This window comes from Chiloscyllium plagiosum, chromosome 2 (genome assembly GCF_004010195.1).
Source record: "Chiloscyllium plagiosum isolate BGI_BamShark_2017 chromosome 2, ASM401019v2, whole genome shotgun sequence".
NCBI classification, from domain to species: Eukaryota; Metazoa; Chordata; class Chondrichthyes; order Orectolobiformes; family Hemiscylliidae; genus Chiloscyllium; species Chiloscyllium plagiosum.
The window spans coordinates 3,616,460-3,633,225 of NC_057711.1; the positions used below are offsets into that span (position 1 = coordinate 3,616,460).

Genomic DNA, 16,766 nt, shown 5'->3' on the forward strand with positions numbered 1-16,766 from the left:
CAGGACTTATACACTTAATGGTAAGGTCCTAGGGAGTGTTGCTGAACAAAGAGACCTTGGAGGACAGGTTCATAGCTCCTTGAAAGTGGAGTCGCAGGTAGATAGGATAGTGAAGAAGGCATTTGGTATGCTTTCCTTTATTGGTCAGAGTATTGAGTATAGGAGTTGGGAGGTCATGTTGTGGCTGCACAGTACATTGGTCAGGCCACTGTTGGAATATTGCGTGCAATTCTGGTCTCCTTCCGAACGGAAGGATGTTGTGAAACTTGAAAGGGTTCATAAAAGATTTACAAGGATGTTGCCAGGGTTGGAGGATCTGAGCTACAGGGACAGACTGTACAGGCTGGGGCTGTTTTTCTGGAGCGCCGGAGGCTGAGGGGTGACCTTATCTCGGTTTACAAAATTAGATTAGATTAGATTAGATTACTTACAGTGTGGAAACAGGTCCTCCGGCCCAACAAGTCCACACCGACCCGCCGAAGCGCAACCCACCCATACCCCTACATTTACCCCTTTAACCTAACACTACGGGCAATTTAGTATGGCCAATTCACCTGACCCTGCACATCTTTGGACTGTGGGAGGAAACCGGAGCACCCGGAGGAAACCCACGCAGACACGGGGAGAACGTGCAAACTCCACACAGTCAGTCGCCTGAGTCGGGAATTGAACCCGGGTCTCTGGCGCTGCGAGGCAGCAGTGCTAACCACTGTGCCATCGTGCCGCCCCCACTGTGCCATCGTGCCGCCCTTTATGAGGGGCATGGATAGGATAAATAGATAAAGTCTTTTCCCTGGGATTGGAGAGTCCAGAACTAGAGGGCATAGGTTTAGGGTGAGAGGGGAAAAATATAAAAGAGACCTAAGGGGCAACTCTTTCACGCAGAGGGTGGTATGTGTATGGAATGAGCTGCCAGAGGATATGGTGGAGGCTGGTACAATTGCAACATTTAAGAGGCATTTGGATGGATAAATGAATAGGAATGGTTTGGAGGGATATGGGCCAGGTGCTGGCAAGTGGGACTAGATTGGGTTGGGATATCTGGTCGGCATGGACGGGTTGGACCGAAGGGTCTGTTTCCATGCTGTACATCGTTATGACTCTATGACTCTGTTGGCACTGATCAATGACTGATGAACAAAATTATATTAGGAACGGAGGGAAATAAATTTACAGGGTTTTGGGGATAGAGTGGTGAATAAGACACATGGGATTGTGCGTCAGATAGTCAGCTTGGACTTGATGGGTCAAATGTCATTTGTACTTGTTTTGTACTTGTTTAACCTGTTCTGATCATTTAACCAATGGAGTCAAACTATAATTTAGGCAAATCTGCTCTGTTCTCCTATTCGGCTCACTACAGGATGTCCTTCCATAAAGTGGGGTTAGGATTAGGGTGAGGTTCCTATTTCAGCTCTGATGTCTTGTGGTCTTCTTCCTTAATGACCTATTTAACTCCATCATGGGTACATTTCAGGAGCCAGGCTGGAGTGAAAAAAAAACAAAATTAAAAAGATCTGTTATAGACTTTACCACAGAAAAAACAAACACTTTCATTCAGGAAAGTCACAAGACATGTAAATCACATCAAGTACTTAAAACTGAATAAAAACAAACATTTGTATTTAGCATAACACATTAAAACAGCTAATCCATCAATAACCTCTTGGAACTGTTAGTCCTCTATGAACATGCTGTTTACTACAAGGGGAGGTGGATATGAATTGGAACTTAGATTAGATTCCCTACAGTATGGAAATAGGCCATTTGGCCCAACAAGTCCACACTGACCCTATGAAGAATAACCCACCCAGACCCATTCTCTTACCCTATATTTACCCCTGACTAATGCACTAACACTCTGGACAATTTAGCATGGTCAATTCAACTAACTTGCACATCTTTGGATTGTGGGAGGAAATGGGAACACCTGGTTGAAACCCATGCAGACACGGGGGGAATGTGCAAACTCCACACAGACAGTTGCTTGAGGTGGGAATCAAACCCGGGTCTCTGGCACTGTGAGACAGCAGTGCTAATAACTGTTTTGTTGCAGCGTTACAAGGCATTGGAGAGACCACATATAGAGTACTGTGAACAATTTTGGTCTCCTTCTTCGAAAAAGCATACAATTACTTTGGAAATGTCAAATCAAATTGAAGCTACGGGAATCAAAGTTAATGGCTGTGTGGTTTTGAAATTAGCTTTGGACCAGAAAGCAGAGACCTTGTGGTGAGTCACGAGTCTGGCAACATCTGTGAAGAGAAAGGAAAATTGAAGTTTCAGGTCCAGTCCAGTCATGCCTGCTGAAGAATAATCTAACAGCAGAGAGAGAGAGCTGTATTTAGCAGCTTCAATTCCAAACCGCAAGTTCAATAACTGAAAGGAAAACTAAAACACTAGGTCTGTGTGAGCCTGACTGACTCACTCATACTTGTTTCATCTAATTAAACAAAACCCAAAGCTATTTACTCTGCTTTCCATGGAGCAGACATCTTGCCACCAGGTTAACAACACATATCTTCAAGAGAAACAGGACAACACAGATCTCCCTTAAAGGCACATATCGTCACAGCAGTGAAGAGTGAGGATGGTATTAACAGACTCTGAGGCATATAGGCTGGTGAAATGGCTAGAGAAGTAAAAATTAACATTGGGAAAGGTGAAGCATAATGATAGGAAGATGTTAGGCCACAGATCACCCCACATCTCATTGTATGCCAGAACAGTCTTCAAAGGTTGAATGTCCTACTCCTGTTCCTATGTTCTGAAGAATGAACAGAGGTGATATAACTGAAATGGTATAATTTTACAGTAATAAAACCATGGTGGAAGTGCACGTTGAAACTTGGGGTTTAGTTGTAATGGATTTAAAATGGCAAAAGGAATGCTTGTTTTCACTGACTAGAGCAGAGAGTAGAAAAGCAAGGATGAACATTTCCAAAACGTCAGTTCAAGCCCAGCTGGAGAAACATGACCAATTCTCTGCACTCTGCTTCAGGGAGGATGTTTTTGTGCAGAAAAGATAAAGTTGAATGGTCCCACAGAAGAGATTTCAGTTCTTTGAAGGAAGTAGTGTTGCTTTTCTTAGAGAAGAGCAGATTAGAGTGAGATTAGATTGAGCTGTCCTTCATCAGGGAGGGTCTTTCTAAAGTAAGTAATGAGAAACTGTTTCCAGTGGCAGGATGGCCAGTTAGTAAATGGATACAGGTAAAGGCGTTGATGAAAGAACCAAACTTCACATGACGGAGTCAATGCACAGACTCGGAAAAGGACACGGGGAGTGTGACTAATTTAGATAGATGTTTCAAAGGGCTGGCACAGGCACAGTAGGCTGTGTGGCTTCATCCTGGCCTGTATGATACTATCAAACAGGAAGCAGGTACTACTTATTTTGCTGCCACACTGGAGTGACATTCCATAGGAGACATGTGTGATAAAAGAGAGTTAACCATGACCTGTACCCATCAGACAGTGGTACAGATTATTGTGAGTTCTGAGCCTCAGAATCATCTGTGTTTAACAAGGTGTTTGCTCATTGAAACATTATAAAGCATACTGTCAGAGGACCTAAGAATCACAGGCTAATAAAGTTCAACAATGATCACCCTGAATGATGGAGCAGGGTTGAGGGCCTGAATGGTCTATGTATGTTCAGATTTCTTATGTTCATATGTTTTATTCTGGGTAGGTCCAGACAGGCTGTTAGAAACATTCAGGAGAGATGAGATTGGAGCAGGCGGAATATTGGATGCTTAGGGAAAGTCAAAGGGTAGAGAGAGTGAGAGTAAAGCAGGGCTAAATATTGGGGGGTGCAGGGAGTGATCAGAGAGTGAGAGCAGATTCAGGTATTTTTATTTTTCTTACAAGGCATGTGAGTATCACTGGCAAGGCCAGCATTTGTTGTCCATCTCTTATTGCCCTTGAACTGAGAGGCTTGCTTGGCCATTTCTGAGGGCAGTTCAGAGTCAGATGCATTGCATTCAATTAGTCCTAAAAGGACACATTGAAGTTTGAAATGGGGACCTGAAGTCACTTTTAGGGTGGAATTGGTAAAGGTGGTAGATTTGCTTCCTGAAGGATATTAGTGAACCAGATTAAAAAAAATGATGATAATTGGTCACCATTACAGAGACAAGATTTCAATTCCAGATTTAGTCATTAAATGTAAATTTCACAAGTTACGTGGTGAGAATTGAACCCCCCTTCCCAGAGCATAAACTGATCCTCGTGCTCTCCACAGCAGCTACTGGGAGTCATTTGAGATTTGTGACACCCACCTGGACACTTTTCCTTGATCCATGTAGAAGCAGCATAGAGACTGGCTGCAAACAGCTCAATACAACAAGGAGTGTAACCAGTCATTCAGCCAGGTGATTTAGGAAATGGGAAATGATTATTGTACAAGGATCCATCCAGAGTCAGTAACTGAGAAGAAGATTTTCAACTCCATTGCTCTCTTAACAATCTAAAGAACCTGATCAGCTTCCTTTTTGGAATGGTATGACACAGATACAACACACCAAACCAAACCCACCGAGCTCTGGATTCACAACACAATGAAAAGCAAACATTCATTGATCCTCAGACTTGCTGTATTGTTGTGATGAGCCATAAAAAAAACAGATTGTGGACACCAAATTTTTAATTGAAATTAACAATTTAATATTGTGAATGTAACCTACCACAGCACAGATAAGCTATAACGTAATGTAATTAATATGCACCGTGTAGCGCAAGCTGCTTTGATAATAAACATGCAATCAGATATCACATACATAGTCATACAGACTCCCGCACAAACGTAAGGGAAAAATTAAAACATAAAAGAATCGCAATTTTGTAGCTCAATAACCATTTTAACAATCAATGCTTCCATGAAACCTTTGGACGACTGGTTATATTACAGGCACATAGGACTGCATATCTTTCTTGAATTCCACAGTCACTGGTCAATGCAAGCAGCTTCTGCAGATTTCCAGAGACTTTTCTTTATGTCTCACAGACTGGGACTCTTTTCACAGGTCTTTCAACAAGTTGATGACTGGAGAATACCTAGGGAAAGAAAAACCAAAAAAAAAAAGCCTTAGTTGGGAAGTTTCCAGAACAAAATTCCCTCATCCTGCAAACCATTAACTCGCACTCCCATCCCAACCGTGCAACGATTCCAATCAGGGCCACTTGGTTATGTTTTTCACTTCTATTCTCAACATATGGCCAGCACCGATTCTGACTTGATTAACCAAGCCAACACCCAAACAGTGGCCAGTACCTAAGCTTAGCAACAACTCAGTTCATCTACAGTGTCCTTCGAGCAGTAATTAACCAGTTATTAGCTGCTCCAAGGAAGCTGATGCCTCTCCTCCTGGCTGATGCAGAGTGTCCTGCCTCAGTGCTGATGGTACTTATCAAGGATCAAAGGACAAGGGAAGCAGCTCAAAATCTCCAGGAAGATTTCCCTGAAGAAATAGATGTCAATGCATGGGAACCTCTCATTCAAAAGAAACTGATTTGGAGAAAACTCCTCTATGAATTTGTTGAGAACACCCATCAGCAAGGGAAGTATGGAGAATGAATTGGAGAAAGGAATGTCAATGGGATCAAGGCCAAGGACCTCCTGGAAACACCTGTCAAATGTACAATTGGAGAAGCGGCTCTCGGATAAGGCTTATCAGCCACACAATGACTCACATAACCCATGACCAGTGACACAGGATTTCCTTAGTAGATGACCATACTCATTAGCTAGTCATTGCTGATGATAACAAATTGATATGCACTATCCTTCCAGGCCAGATTCCAGCAGCAAACATCTCCCATTTGTTCTCTCCTCTTTTGTGAAACAAGCTGATGTTCAAAGTGAATATTCAATTCTCAACTTTAACTCACTTCCATAACTGAGGAACAATGAGGAAACTCAAAGAAAAGTAGAGACGGTCTCAACAGGAAACACATTGCTTTTCACTCGGTTACATTGAATGGTCAGTAAGTTAGAAAGTTCGTCAATCAAGGGAGTCAACCCTTGCAGTCAGTATATAACCTGGAGAGTGAGGGTGACACTCTGCCACTACATGTCTGTCCAGGATTCCCATTGTATTTATGCTTCACATTCTCTCTGTTACAGTGTCTAAAATGGACATTGATCGGTCAGTTAGAGTACATCTAGTACCTGGATCAGATGGCTGTTGGGCCTGAGCAGTCTCAGGAGTGCTGGATGAACCTGGATCATTTCTGAAAAACACACAAGGATCATGAATATACCAAGGAAGCAAATGGTAAAAACCCAGGACGCAGCAAAAAGCATCATGTGTTTTTTGATAATTCAGATCATGGGGGTCACTGACTGGTCCTGGTTACCCTTGAGAAGGTGATAGTGAAATGTTCACTGGGTCAAAGTTCTGGAATTCCCTCCTTAAGGGCACTGTGGCTCTACCAACAGCACGTGGACTGCAGCAGTTCAAGAGGGCGACTCACCATCACCTTCTCAAGGGCAACTAGGGATGGGCAATAAATGCTGGCCCAGCTAGAGATGCCCATGTCTCTCTGTGAATAAAAATGATGTTCAGACTTAGACACAAATCTCCCATCTCACCCTTGAATAATCCATCACCGGAAACAGTCTTAATTTGGTACCAGAATGTGACTGGCACCCATGGAATCCATGGTTTAGTCAGCAGCTGTAACACAGGGAGGGCTTCAGAAACTGTCAGGAATCACAGTGATAAACAAATGATTCCAGGCAACTCTAGGTCAGCTTTGTTCAGCTAGTCACGGGACAGGGAGGGAGAGTATTGGAGATGAGAGGTAAATTCCTGCAGGGGCTTCTCATCTGCTGTAACTTTGGAGCTGTTACAGGGCTTGGAAATATTGGAAAAAGAAGAATGATTCAGAAATTACATCCCCATCCTGTGGAAATACATCTGCTTGGAGAAAATAGTAAATTTCACAAAAACTGCAAGTGACAACATTTCATTCTTTTCCTCCATAAAACATTCATTAAAACTCAAAGTATCTGCTGTGATGAAAATGAGCAACATTTTAATTTTACATGAGGGTGAATTGCAGGTTAATTTGGGAAAAGGGTAATCACAGGTGAATCTGGAGGTGGAGATTTGCAAACAGCTGGAAATTGACAGATTCTGATCAAAATGAGGAACCTGTCATTTACCTCAGTCTGTTGAGATCACTCTCCCACTGAGTTTTTGAGCAGCTTCTTAAAAGGACAAAGCATATTAGCAGCTCATCAGCAATGGGCTGCATTCTGTCTGTGAGCAAGAGTATTCAATTCAACCCTGAAACAGAACATTTCTGCCATCAATCTTGCATCATTCATTAATTATCCTACCTCCTTGAAAATGTGATCAGCTCGATTTGCTGTGAAAACCCTAAAGAGACAAAAGTGATTGTTAAATGTTTGTTGTGTTATGAACAAATTTGCTGCTTTGTCTCCACAGTTGGAAGTGTTTCAAGCAAAACCATGACTTCTCAACAACCTACACAAAATGCACAGTTTGCACAGAACTCAGAATGTTTTGTGACACTTACACCCTTTATTCAAGTGTGTCTGACATAGCCCAGTCCAAGATCTGTAATTGACCAAGTCGGGTTAGAGTGTTTTAAGATGATCAGTGGGAACAAAGGATCAGATGTAGGAAGGTGTGTTGCCTCAAAGAGCAGAGACAAGGTAAGAGAGAATATTGTTGTAATCCCAGTTATTACTGGACAAGTCACACCCAGACACACAACCTGGCTTGCTAGATGATATTTAGATATTTGTTGGCTTATAATGAAATTTTCTTTCTGTGAAAGATAAGTACACAACAGTACACATATTGCTTTAATGTAAACCAGAAGTTTATTCAGAAAAAAATGAAGATGCAATAGAATAAACCAAACTACCTACATCTGACAAAAATTCAAAGATTTTAAAGAAGAAAGCATGATCCAAATAGTGCAAAACACTGTAAATTATAAAACAATAAAAGCTTTTTCATTGTACCCAAATATTTTCACTGGTACAGTGATCAAAAACACAAATTGCATAGTACCCACAAATACTACTCATGCTACACGCTCACCACAATACTTGTTTATATCACTTTGGTAGATTTAAGCCATTGCAATTTAAACTTGTCAGTTGAAAATGCACATAGTTCTTCCTGGAACTAGATACAGCTGAGTTTAAATGCACTCAGTTTTAAGTAACCTCTTCAGGGTTTGGTCTTAACATTTGTAGTCTGTTACTAACACTAACTCTTCACTTTAAAGTAAAATAGTTCAGTATACCCTTCCATTCTCAGGAATGAAGGTAAATACTGCCATATTCATCAAAAGATTTCACAGGGCTACTCAAACAGAGCAAAGCTAAAAATAAAACTTCCTCCAAACTATGGGGATATCCTTGAAGCTTTCAAAAAAAGTTCCAGAAATTTCTAAAAAAAGCCTTGATGGGCCTTTATCTATTTCACTGTCAACAGGGGTGGTACCAGGGGACTGGAGAGTGGCGAATGTTGTGCCCCTGTTCAAAAAAGGGAATAGGGATAACCCCGGGAATTACAGGCCAGTTCGTCTTACTTCGGTGGTAGGCAAAGTAATGGAAAGGGTACTGAGGGATAGGATTTTTGAGTATCTGGAAAGACACTGCTTGATTAGGGACAGCCAGCACGGATTTGTGAAGGGTAGGTCTTGCCTTACAAGTCTTATTGAATTCTTTGAGGAGGTGACCAAGCATGTGGATGAGGGTAGAGCAGTGGATGTAGTATACATGGATTTTAATGACTTGGATGAGGGAGTCAAAGGGTGGGTCAGTAAATTTGCAGAATAGTTTGATATATTTGAGTGCCTTTCTTGACCGTTTTCGAGATCATTGAAGAGTTTATCACATGTCTGTGCATCTCGAGTCAGTTTTAGGACAGACCAGGAAACCACGGGAGATTCACTTCCTGAAAGTATATTGGGGAAGGAAATTGATATTTACAAGCAACGTTGACATCAATGTGAATATTACTGGCATCAGATTTCACAGCTCGATATTTAAAAATGTATTTTTAACTTCTACCAGCTGCCAGTGCATTAACCTGGTCTGGATTAATAACCCAGTGCCATTTACACAACAGCGCCATCTCCACATGGGGACCTATCGGAAACCACACTGAGCAGTTTAGTTCTGTGTTGGTGTACTGTGTGCAGTTCTGGTCGCCTCACTTTAGGAGAGATGTGGAAGCTTTGGAGAGGGTGCAGAGAAGATTTACCAGGATGTTGCCTGGAATGGAGAGGGAGTCGTACGAGGATAGGTTGAGAGTTCTCGGCCTTTTCTCGTTGGAACGGCGAAGGATGAGGGGTGACTTGATCGAGGTTTATAAGATGATCAGAGGAATAGATAGAGTTAGACAGTCAGAAACTTTTTCCCCGGGTACAACAGAGTGTTACAAGGGGACATAAATTTAAGGTGAAGGGTGGAAGGTATAGGGGAGATGTCAGGGGTGGGTTCTTTACCCAGAGAGTGGTGGGGGCATGGAATGCGCTGCCTGTGGGAGTGGTAGAGTCAGAATCTTTGGTGACCTTTAAGCGGCAATTGGATAGGTACATGGATGGGTGCTTAAGCTAGGACAAAATGTTCGGCACAACATCGTGGGCCGAAGGGCCTGTTCTGTGCTATATTGTTCTATGTTCTATCTTGCTGGGCCATAAAACAATTTAAGATAAACAAAAATCCATCAATTCTAAAGTTAGGCCTCAAATCTGTTCTTAGAAGAAATCACCAAAACTACAACAGTACTCACAAGCCAGTTATTAATCTTAGACATGCAGAAAATCAACATGCCACTGACTTTAAAAACAAAAAAAAACAAACTTAGAACAAATACTAATAAATACTGCAAGCTGGTTGGGAGGGTGAACTGTGAAGAGGATACAGAGATACTTCAGTACAATTTGGACAAGCTCAGTACAAATTCATTGCAGTTGAAGTATAATGTGTTAAGTATGAGGTTATCCACTTTGGTAGCAAAAAACAGGAACAAGACAATTTGCTAGAATTCCCTAGATCCAGGGAAGGACCATTCCATTCAAAAATTATGAATGCAACTCCTTTATTCAAAAAGAGGAGGAGGCAGAGAGCAGGAAATGACAGGACAGTCTGCTTATCCTACAGAGTGAAAATTTTAGAAGCTAATATTGAACATATTATAGCAGGTTACATCGTTGCAATAAAAGATGCTGCAGAGAAAAGACAACATTAGGACACACCGTGCTTATAAGTCCAGAAGGCTGTTGATAACGTAGAAAATAGGAACAGGAGTAGGCCATTCAGCCCTTTGTGTATGCTTTAATATTCAATATGATCATGATTGATCATTCATTTCATGACTTTGTTCCTGATTTCTCTTCATACCATTTGATTAATTTAGCCTGAAGAACTATATCTAACTCCTTCTTAAACATACTCAATATTTTGGACTCATTTGCTTTCTGTGGCAGAGAATTCCATAGGTTCACCACTTTCTGGATGAAGGAATTTCTCCTCATCTCAATCCTGAATGGCCTACCCCATATTCTTAGACAGTGACCTTTGGTTCATGACTCCCCAGTTGTTGGGAAAATCCTTCCTGCACTACCGTGTCTAGTCTTATTAAAATTTCACACGTTTCCCTGAGGTCCCCACCCTCATTCTTCTAAATCACAGTGAATATCATTCTAACCGATCCAATCTCTTGTCATATATCAATCCTGCAACCCCAGGAATCCGTTTGAGAAACCTGCATTGCATTCCCCCGCTCGCCATAAAATCCTTCCTCAAATAAGGATACCAAAACCTCACACAATACTCCAGATGTGGTCTTACCAAAGCCCTAAACAATTGCTGAAAAACATTCCTGCTGCTGCACTTAAACCTCTCAGTCTGAAGCCAAATTGCAACTGACAGAGATGGGGAGGGAGAGGCCATAAAGATAAAGATAACAATTTGAACTTCGCAAGATGACATCATAGAACTCAGGAGTCTGAGGTCTACAACATGGCTGAGATGTCCTGGATGTTCAATTTGATCAGCCAGTGCAAAGATAGATCATGAGGTCAGCCCCAAAACAGATCAGTGCCTGAACATTGCACCCACTGCACAGGCCCGAAGAGGAGTCCATGTTACCATTCCACCCCTAGATATAGCTCTGTTACTCAGACTATCTGACTTCATGCAGCAAACTCTCCAAATTTATTTTAACACTAAAAACACATAGGGGAATTGTTTTGATTTGCAGCTTCCTTTCTGTTTAACTGAGATTCTGTGCTGAGTGGAAATGAATGGAAAAGATGTGGTCTGTTGGGATTTTGTCAAATGGGATTGAATGAAAAGATATTTTGGTGCATTGAGTTTTGACAGTAATAGGGAGTAGAATGGGGATTGATCCAGAGTTCAATAGAATGGGTTTGAATGACTTTGCTTGTGAAACAGCCTCAGTGTTCAATCACTCATGAGAAAGCTCAAACAGGAGACAGATACCAGAGAGTGGCTGATACTATCAAACAGGCCGCCTATACCCATCCTCCACCATGACTAAAAAAAAAGCCAACGTTTTCAGAGAATGTATTGAAGAGGACAGAGTTGGTGAGGGAAAATTAATGTAGGGTCATCATTTGTTGCAGAACCATATTGTTTTATTTTACCTCATGCTCTACAGAACCCACCTCCTTTCTTCCTGAAGGCAATGAAGATGATGACAATGATGATGATGATGAGGAGGAGGATGAGCAATGAAATCATCAGTGGATTTACAGTGGTGGGCTCAGTCTTCTTCACTGTAATACAGCAAGAATGACATTGGTCAGTAATATCTCAGTTAATATCTCAGAGCAGTGAAACCTAAAGCAGGGTTACAGAGCATAAGATTAAATGTACAAACTGGCCGTTCTCTGATGGAGCAATCCAGTTAGTCCCTCTTCCCAGTCCTTCCCTATAATCCTCTCACTTGCTCCTTTCCAAATACTTCCCAATTTGTCTTCTAAAAGATCCCCCAATGAATCTGTTTCCACCGTCCTTTTAGGCAGTGCATTACAGATCAGAGCAATTCCTGAAGGAGGTGGCTGCTTAATTCTGTGACACAGAATATCGTGTTAGGTGGATATTTTAAATCATTCCTAGATATTGTGCTGACTCATCCGGCGCTAGCTGGGCAAATGGTAAAGGCTGCATTTAACTCCAGCTCCCCTCGGATTGAGCGAGTGAAGAATTGGCAATAGTGTCCCCTCCTTGGTGTTCCTGCACCCCAGATGTTGTTATGAAGGAAACAAAAACAGAAATTGCTGGAGAAACTCAGCATCTGTGGATAGAAAGTAGAATTAAGGTTTTGAGTCCAGTGACTCTTCCATAGAACTAACAGTTGCTAAGAAAAGGTGCTGTTGACAGGGCATGGGGGGGAATGAATGAGAGGATAGGAGGAGACAGAGCCCAGAAGGTGAGAAAGACAGTTAGGCAGAAAAGGAATGGATAATGGTTTGCCAGGGAGAAAGACAATCTGATAATGGGAACCAAAACTAGATAAAACAGCCCATGGCATGATCGCGCCTGGGGTGTGGAGTTGGGGTAAGGACATAGAAGGGGGTGTTCAGGTTCTAAAGTTACTGAACTCGATATTGAGTCCTGAAGGCTGCAGGGTCCCCAAGCAGGAATGAGATGCTGTTGTCCCAGCTTGCGCTGAGCCTCGCTGGAGCACTGTAACGAGTCTGAGACAGAGACAATAGGGTGACTTTTCCTGATGCTATTTCTGGTGTATCGGTCAGTATCAGATGGTCTGTCCAGTTTCATTTTTTACCTTTGACATTTTGCAGCTTGAGTATCACTGAGTTGTTTGCTTGGCTATTACAGAATGCAATTAATAGTCCATCAGCTTGCTGTAGGTGTGGAGTCATTTGTAGGCAGGGCAAGGGACAGAAATCATGGACCTGGTGCTGTTCCTTGCCCAGGTTCGAACCCAACCTAGAGAGCTCTCACCCATTGCCCTGACCTGACACAATAAACTCAGTTATTGAACACTGATGTACCATCCACCCCTGTCTTGTGCCCGACATTTAGGGCAGGCCATGTGAGAATGGAGATTTGATTCCTTAAAGGGCATGACTGAATCAGAAATGTTTTTCCAAGTATCAGCAATGGTCAAATGCACCCATTAGATTAGCTTTTCATTTAAATTCCAGATGTTTAAAATTTTACATTCTGCTGTGGTGGGATTTGAACCCATGGCTCCAACTTGGGTTTGTGGTTTAGTCGCCCAGTGACAGGAGCAGTATACTACCACTTCCCTTTATACACCATGTGTGAATGTAAAGCTAGGATAGGTTCCACATGGCTGTGATGCCTCACATCAAATGGACACTGGGGGAGTGTATTTGCACTGATGGACCTATTCCTGATGAAGGTGTGTATAATTTAATTGTCACCAAGAGGGACACATTAGACTGTTGCACCTTCCTGCTTGAGAAGATGAACTCAATGTCAGTATAATTTGGGGTTGTTTGGAAATTGAGCTGAATGTTCTGACATCAGAATGCACCTTAAAGGATCAGCACGTCAAATTATTTTAAATATTTTCAAAGTCAAATTTGAAAACAAAAATACTGCAGATTCTGGAAATTTGAAATAAACATCAAAATACTGCAAACACTCAGCAGGCTAGACAATATCTGTAGAGAGAAACAGGATTATCATTTTAATTAGAGTGTCATATAGTCATAGAGATGTAAAGCACGGAAACAGAACCTCTCAGTCCAACCTGTCCATGCCATCCAGATATCCTACATTAATCTCGTCCCATTTGCCAGCATTTGGGCCATACCCCTGTAAACCCTTCCTAGTCATAGAGTCATGAGATGTACAGCACAGAAACAGACCCTTCAGTCCAACTCATCCATGCTGACCAGATATCTCAACTCAATCTAGTCCCACCTGTCAGCACCCGGCCAATATCTCTCCAAACCCTTCCTATTCATATACCCATCCAGATTCCTCTCAAATGTTGCAATTGTACCAGATTCCACTACATTCTCTGGCAGCTCATTCCATACATGTACCACCCTCTGAGTGAAAAAGTTGCCCCTTAGGTCTCATTTACATCTTTCCCCTCTCACTCTAAACCTATGCCCTCCAGTTCTGGACTCCCCCACCCCAGGGAAAAGACTTTGTCTATTTATCCTATCCATGCCCCTCATGATTTTATAAACCTCTGTAAGGTCACCCGTCAACCTCCGACACTCTAGGGAAAACTGCCCTGGCCTATTCAACCTTTCCCTATGGCTCAGATCCTCCAACCCTGGCAACGTCCTTGTAAATCTTTTACAAACCCTTTCAAGTTTCACAACATCTTTCCAATAGGAAGGAGACCAAAATTGTACGCAATATTCCAACATTGGCCTAACCAATGTCCAGCCTATGATGCTCCAGGGAAGGTAATATGACCTCCCAACTCCTGTACTCAATACTCTGACCAATAAAGGAAAGCATACCAAACACCTTCTTCACTATCCTATCTACCTGCGACTTCACTTTCAAGGAGCTATGAACCTGCACTCCAAGGTCTCTTTGTTCAGCAACACTCCCTCAGACCTTACCATTAAGTGTATAAGTCTGCTAAGATTTGCTTTCCCAAAATGCAGCACCTCACATTTATCTAAAATAAACTCCATCTGCCACTTCTCAGCCCATTGGCCCATCTGGTCAAGATCCCGTTGTAATCTGAGGTAACCTTCTTCCTGTAATCTGAGGTAACCGCTACACCTCCAATTTTGGTGTCATCAGCAAACTTCATGTATCCATCCAGATGCCTTTTAAATGTTGTAATTGTACCATTCTCCATCACTTCTTCTGGCAGCTATTTCCATGTATGCACTACTCTCTGCAAGAAAAAGTTGTCCCTTATATCCCTTTTAAATCTTTCCTGTCTCACCTCAAGCCCTCTAGTTCTGGACTCCCCTACACTGGGGAAAAAGACCTTGATTATTCACCCTATCCATGACCCTCATGATTTTATAAACTTCTATGAGGTTTCCCCTCAGCCTATGATGCTCCAGGGAAAGTAACCCCAGCCCATTCAGCCTCTCCCTGTAGCTCAAACCCTCCAACCCTGGCAAAACCCTGTAAATCTTTTTCGAACTCTTCAAGTTTAACATCGTTCTTACAGCAGGAAGACCGGAATTGAATGCAGTATTCCAAAAGTGGCCTAACCAAAGTCCTGTACAGCCACAGCTATAATACTCAGTGAGGTAAAAACAATGACTGCAGATGCTGGAAACCAGATTCTGGATCAATGGTGCTGGAAGAGCACAGCAATTCAGGCAACATCGAGGAGCTTCAGCAAAATCGACGTTTCGGGCAAAAGCCCTTCATCAGGAAGGGCTTTTGCCCGAAACATCGATTTTGCTGAAGCTCCTCGATGCTGCCTGAATTGCTGTGCTCTTCCAGCACCATTGATCCTATAATACTCAGTGCTCTGACCAATAAAGGCAAGTGTATCACTACTTTATCTATCTGCGACTCCACTTTCAAGGAACTAAGAACCTGCACTCCAATGTCTCTTTGTTCATAAACACTTCCCAGGACCTTACCATTAAGTGTATAAGTCCTGTCCTGATTTGCCCGACCAATAGTTCAATGACCTTTCACCAGAAAACCAAATCTGTTACACTCTCACTGTACACCGTCTCTAGACTAAGGACTTTTTAATCTTCATTCAGTTACAAGGCCAGGGTATCATTGGCTGGGCCAGCATTTATTGCCCATCCCTACTAGTTAAGAGTCAGCCACATTGCAATGGGTCTTGAGTCACATGTAGGCTGGACCAGGCTAGAAGGGCAGTTTCCTTCCCTAAAGGACATTAGTGAATCAGATGGGCTCTTACAAAAATATGTAGTGGTCACATAGTCATCTTTCGATTCTTACTGTGAGAATTTTATTGATTTCAAATTTCACCATCTGCCAAGGTAGGATTTGAACCCTGGTCTCCAGAACATTATCTGGGTCTTTGGATTAACAGTCCAACGATAATATCACGAGTCATTGCCTCCAATGTAGAAGAATTTCTTACCATGTACCTGCAGCCGAGTGTCTTTCTGGATCAGATACTGAGAGTTGAGTCTTGACCTGTATTCTACATGACACAGGTAAGTGTGATTGTCTCTCACACTCAGCTGGTTTATCCTGGTCGAGGCGTTTCCCTCCTCTGGGTTCCCGATGAGCTCGTACCGATTTCCACTGTGTACAGTTGTCCAATTTCCCTGGGATTGGGCTTTAAATATAACAATGTGTTGGTAGGGCTCCTTCCTCATCCAGGTAACAGTGGTCAGAGTGTGGGAGTCCCAGCTCCTGAAGATACAGGGTAAAGTAACTGAATCTCCCTCAGTCCCACTCACCACTGAGACATTTCCCTGAGCAGCTGAGGAAAGGAAAAACATCAGAATGGATGAGGTCAGTGTGCAGAATTTCTAGTTTAAGTTTCTTACAATTCTTTCAACTTCACAATGAAATAAGTAATTAAATATCCCACACATGTTTCTTGCAGGTCTGAACCAGGTTTTATAGACTCCTAAAAAACTCACCCTGATGAAAATCTCTCATTCTCGATCCCCTCATTTTGAGTCTCCTATTCTTGAAATTCTTCCAGATTGGAAAATGCACTGAGCCCACCTAAATTCATTTGTCCAGGACACAACATCCCTCCCACCTCCACAAAATATGTGGATTATTGTTCCCCAGTCTTATACTCCACCTGTGTGCCTTCACT

The 16,766-nt window shown here is 42.3% G+C and overlaps 1 protein-coding gene across 3 annotated transcripts; it reads right to left on the reverse strand.

Moving 5' to 3' along the window:
• Nucleotides 1-4,711: 4,711 nt before the first annotated feature.
• LOC122565210 (sialic acid-binding Ig-like lectin 15) lies at nucleotides 4,712-16,399 on the reverse strand. Of its 3 annotated transcripts, XM_043720956.1 has the most exons (4): nucleotides 16,071-16,399; nucleotides 7,346-7,385; nucleotides 6,170-6,231; nucleotides 4,712-5,055 (listed from the first exon to the last, which is right to left on the reverse strand). In XM_043720956.1, exons 1-4 carry the CDS (start codon nucleotides 16,309-16,311, stop codon nucleotides 5,030-5,032), a joined length of 369 nt encoding a protein of 122 aa, XP_043576891.1. In that variant the 5' UTR covers nucleotides 16,312-16,399; the 3' UTR covers nucleotides 4,712-5,029. The 3 variants fall into 3 exon arrangements, 2 of the variants coding, with proteins under 2 accessions (XP_043576891.1, XP_043576900.1); XM_043720965.1 differs by lacking the exon at nucleotides 7,346-7,385; XR_006316114.1 differs by lacking the exons at nucleotides 4,712-5,055; nucleotides 6,170-6,231; nucleotides 7,346-7,385 and adding an exon at nucleotides 11,712-11,793.
• Nucleotides 16,400-16,766: the final 367 nt, after the last annotated feature.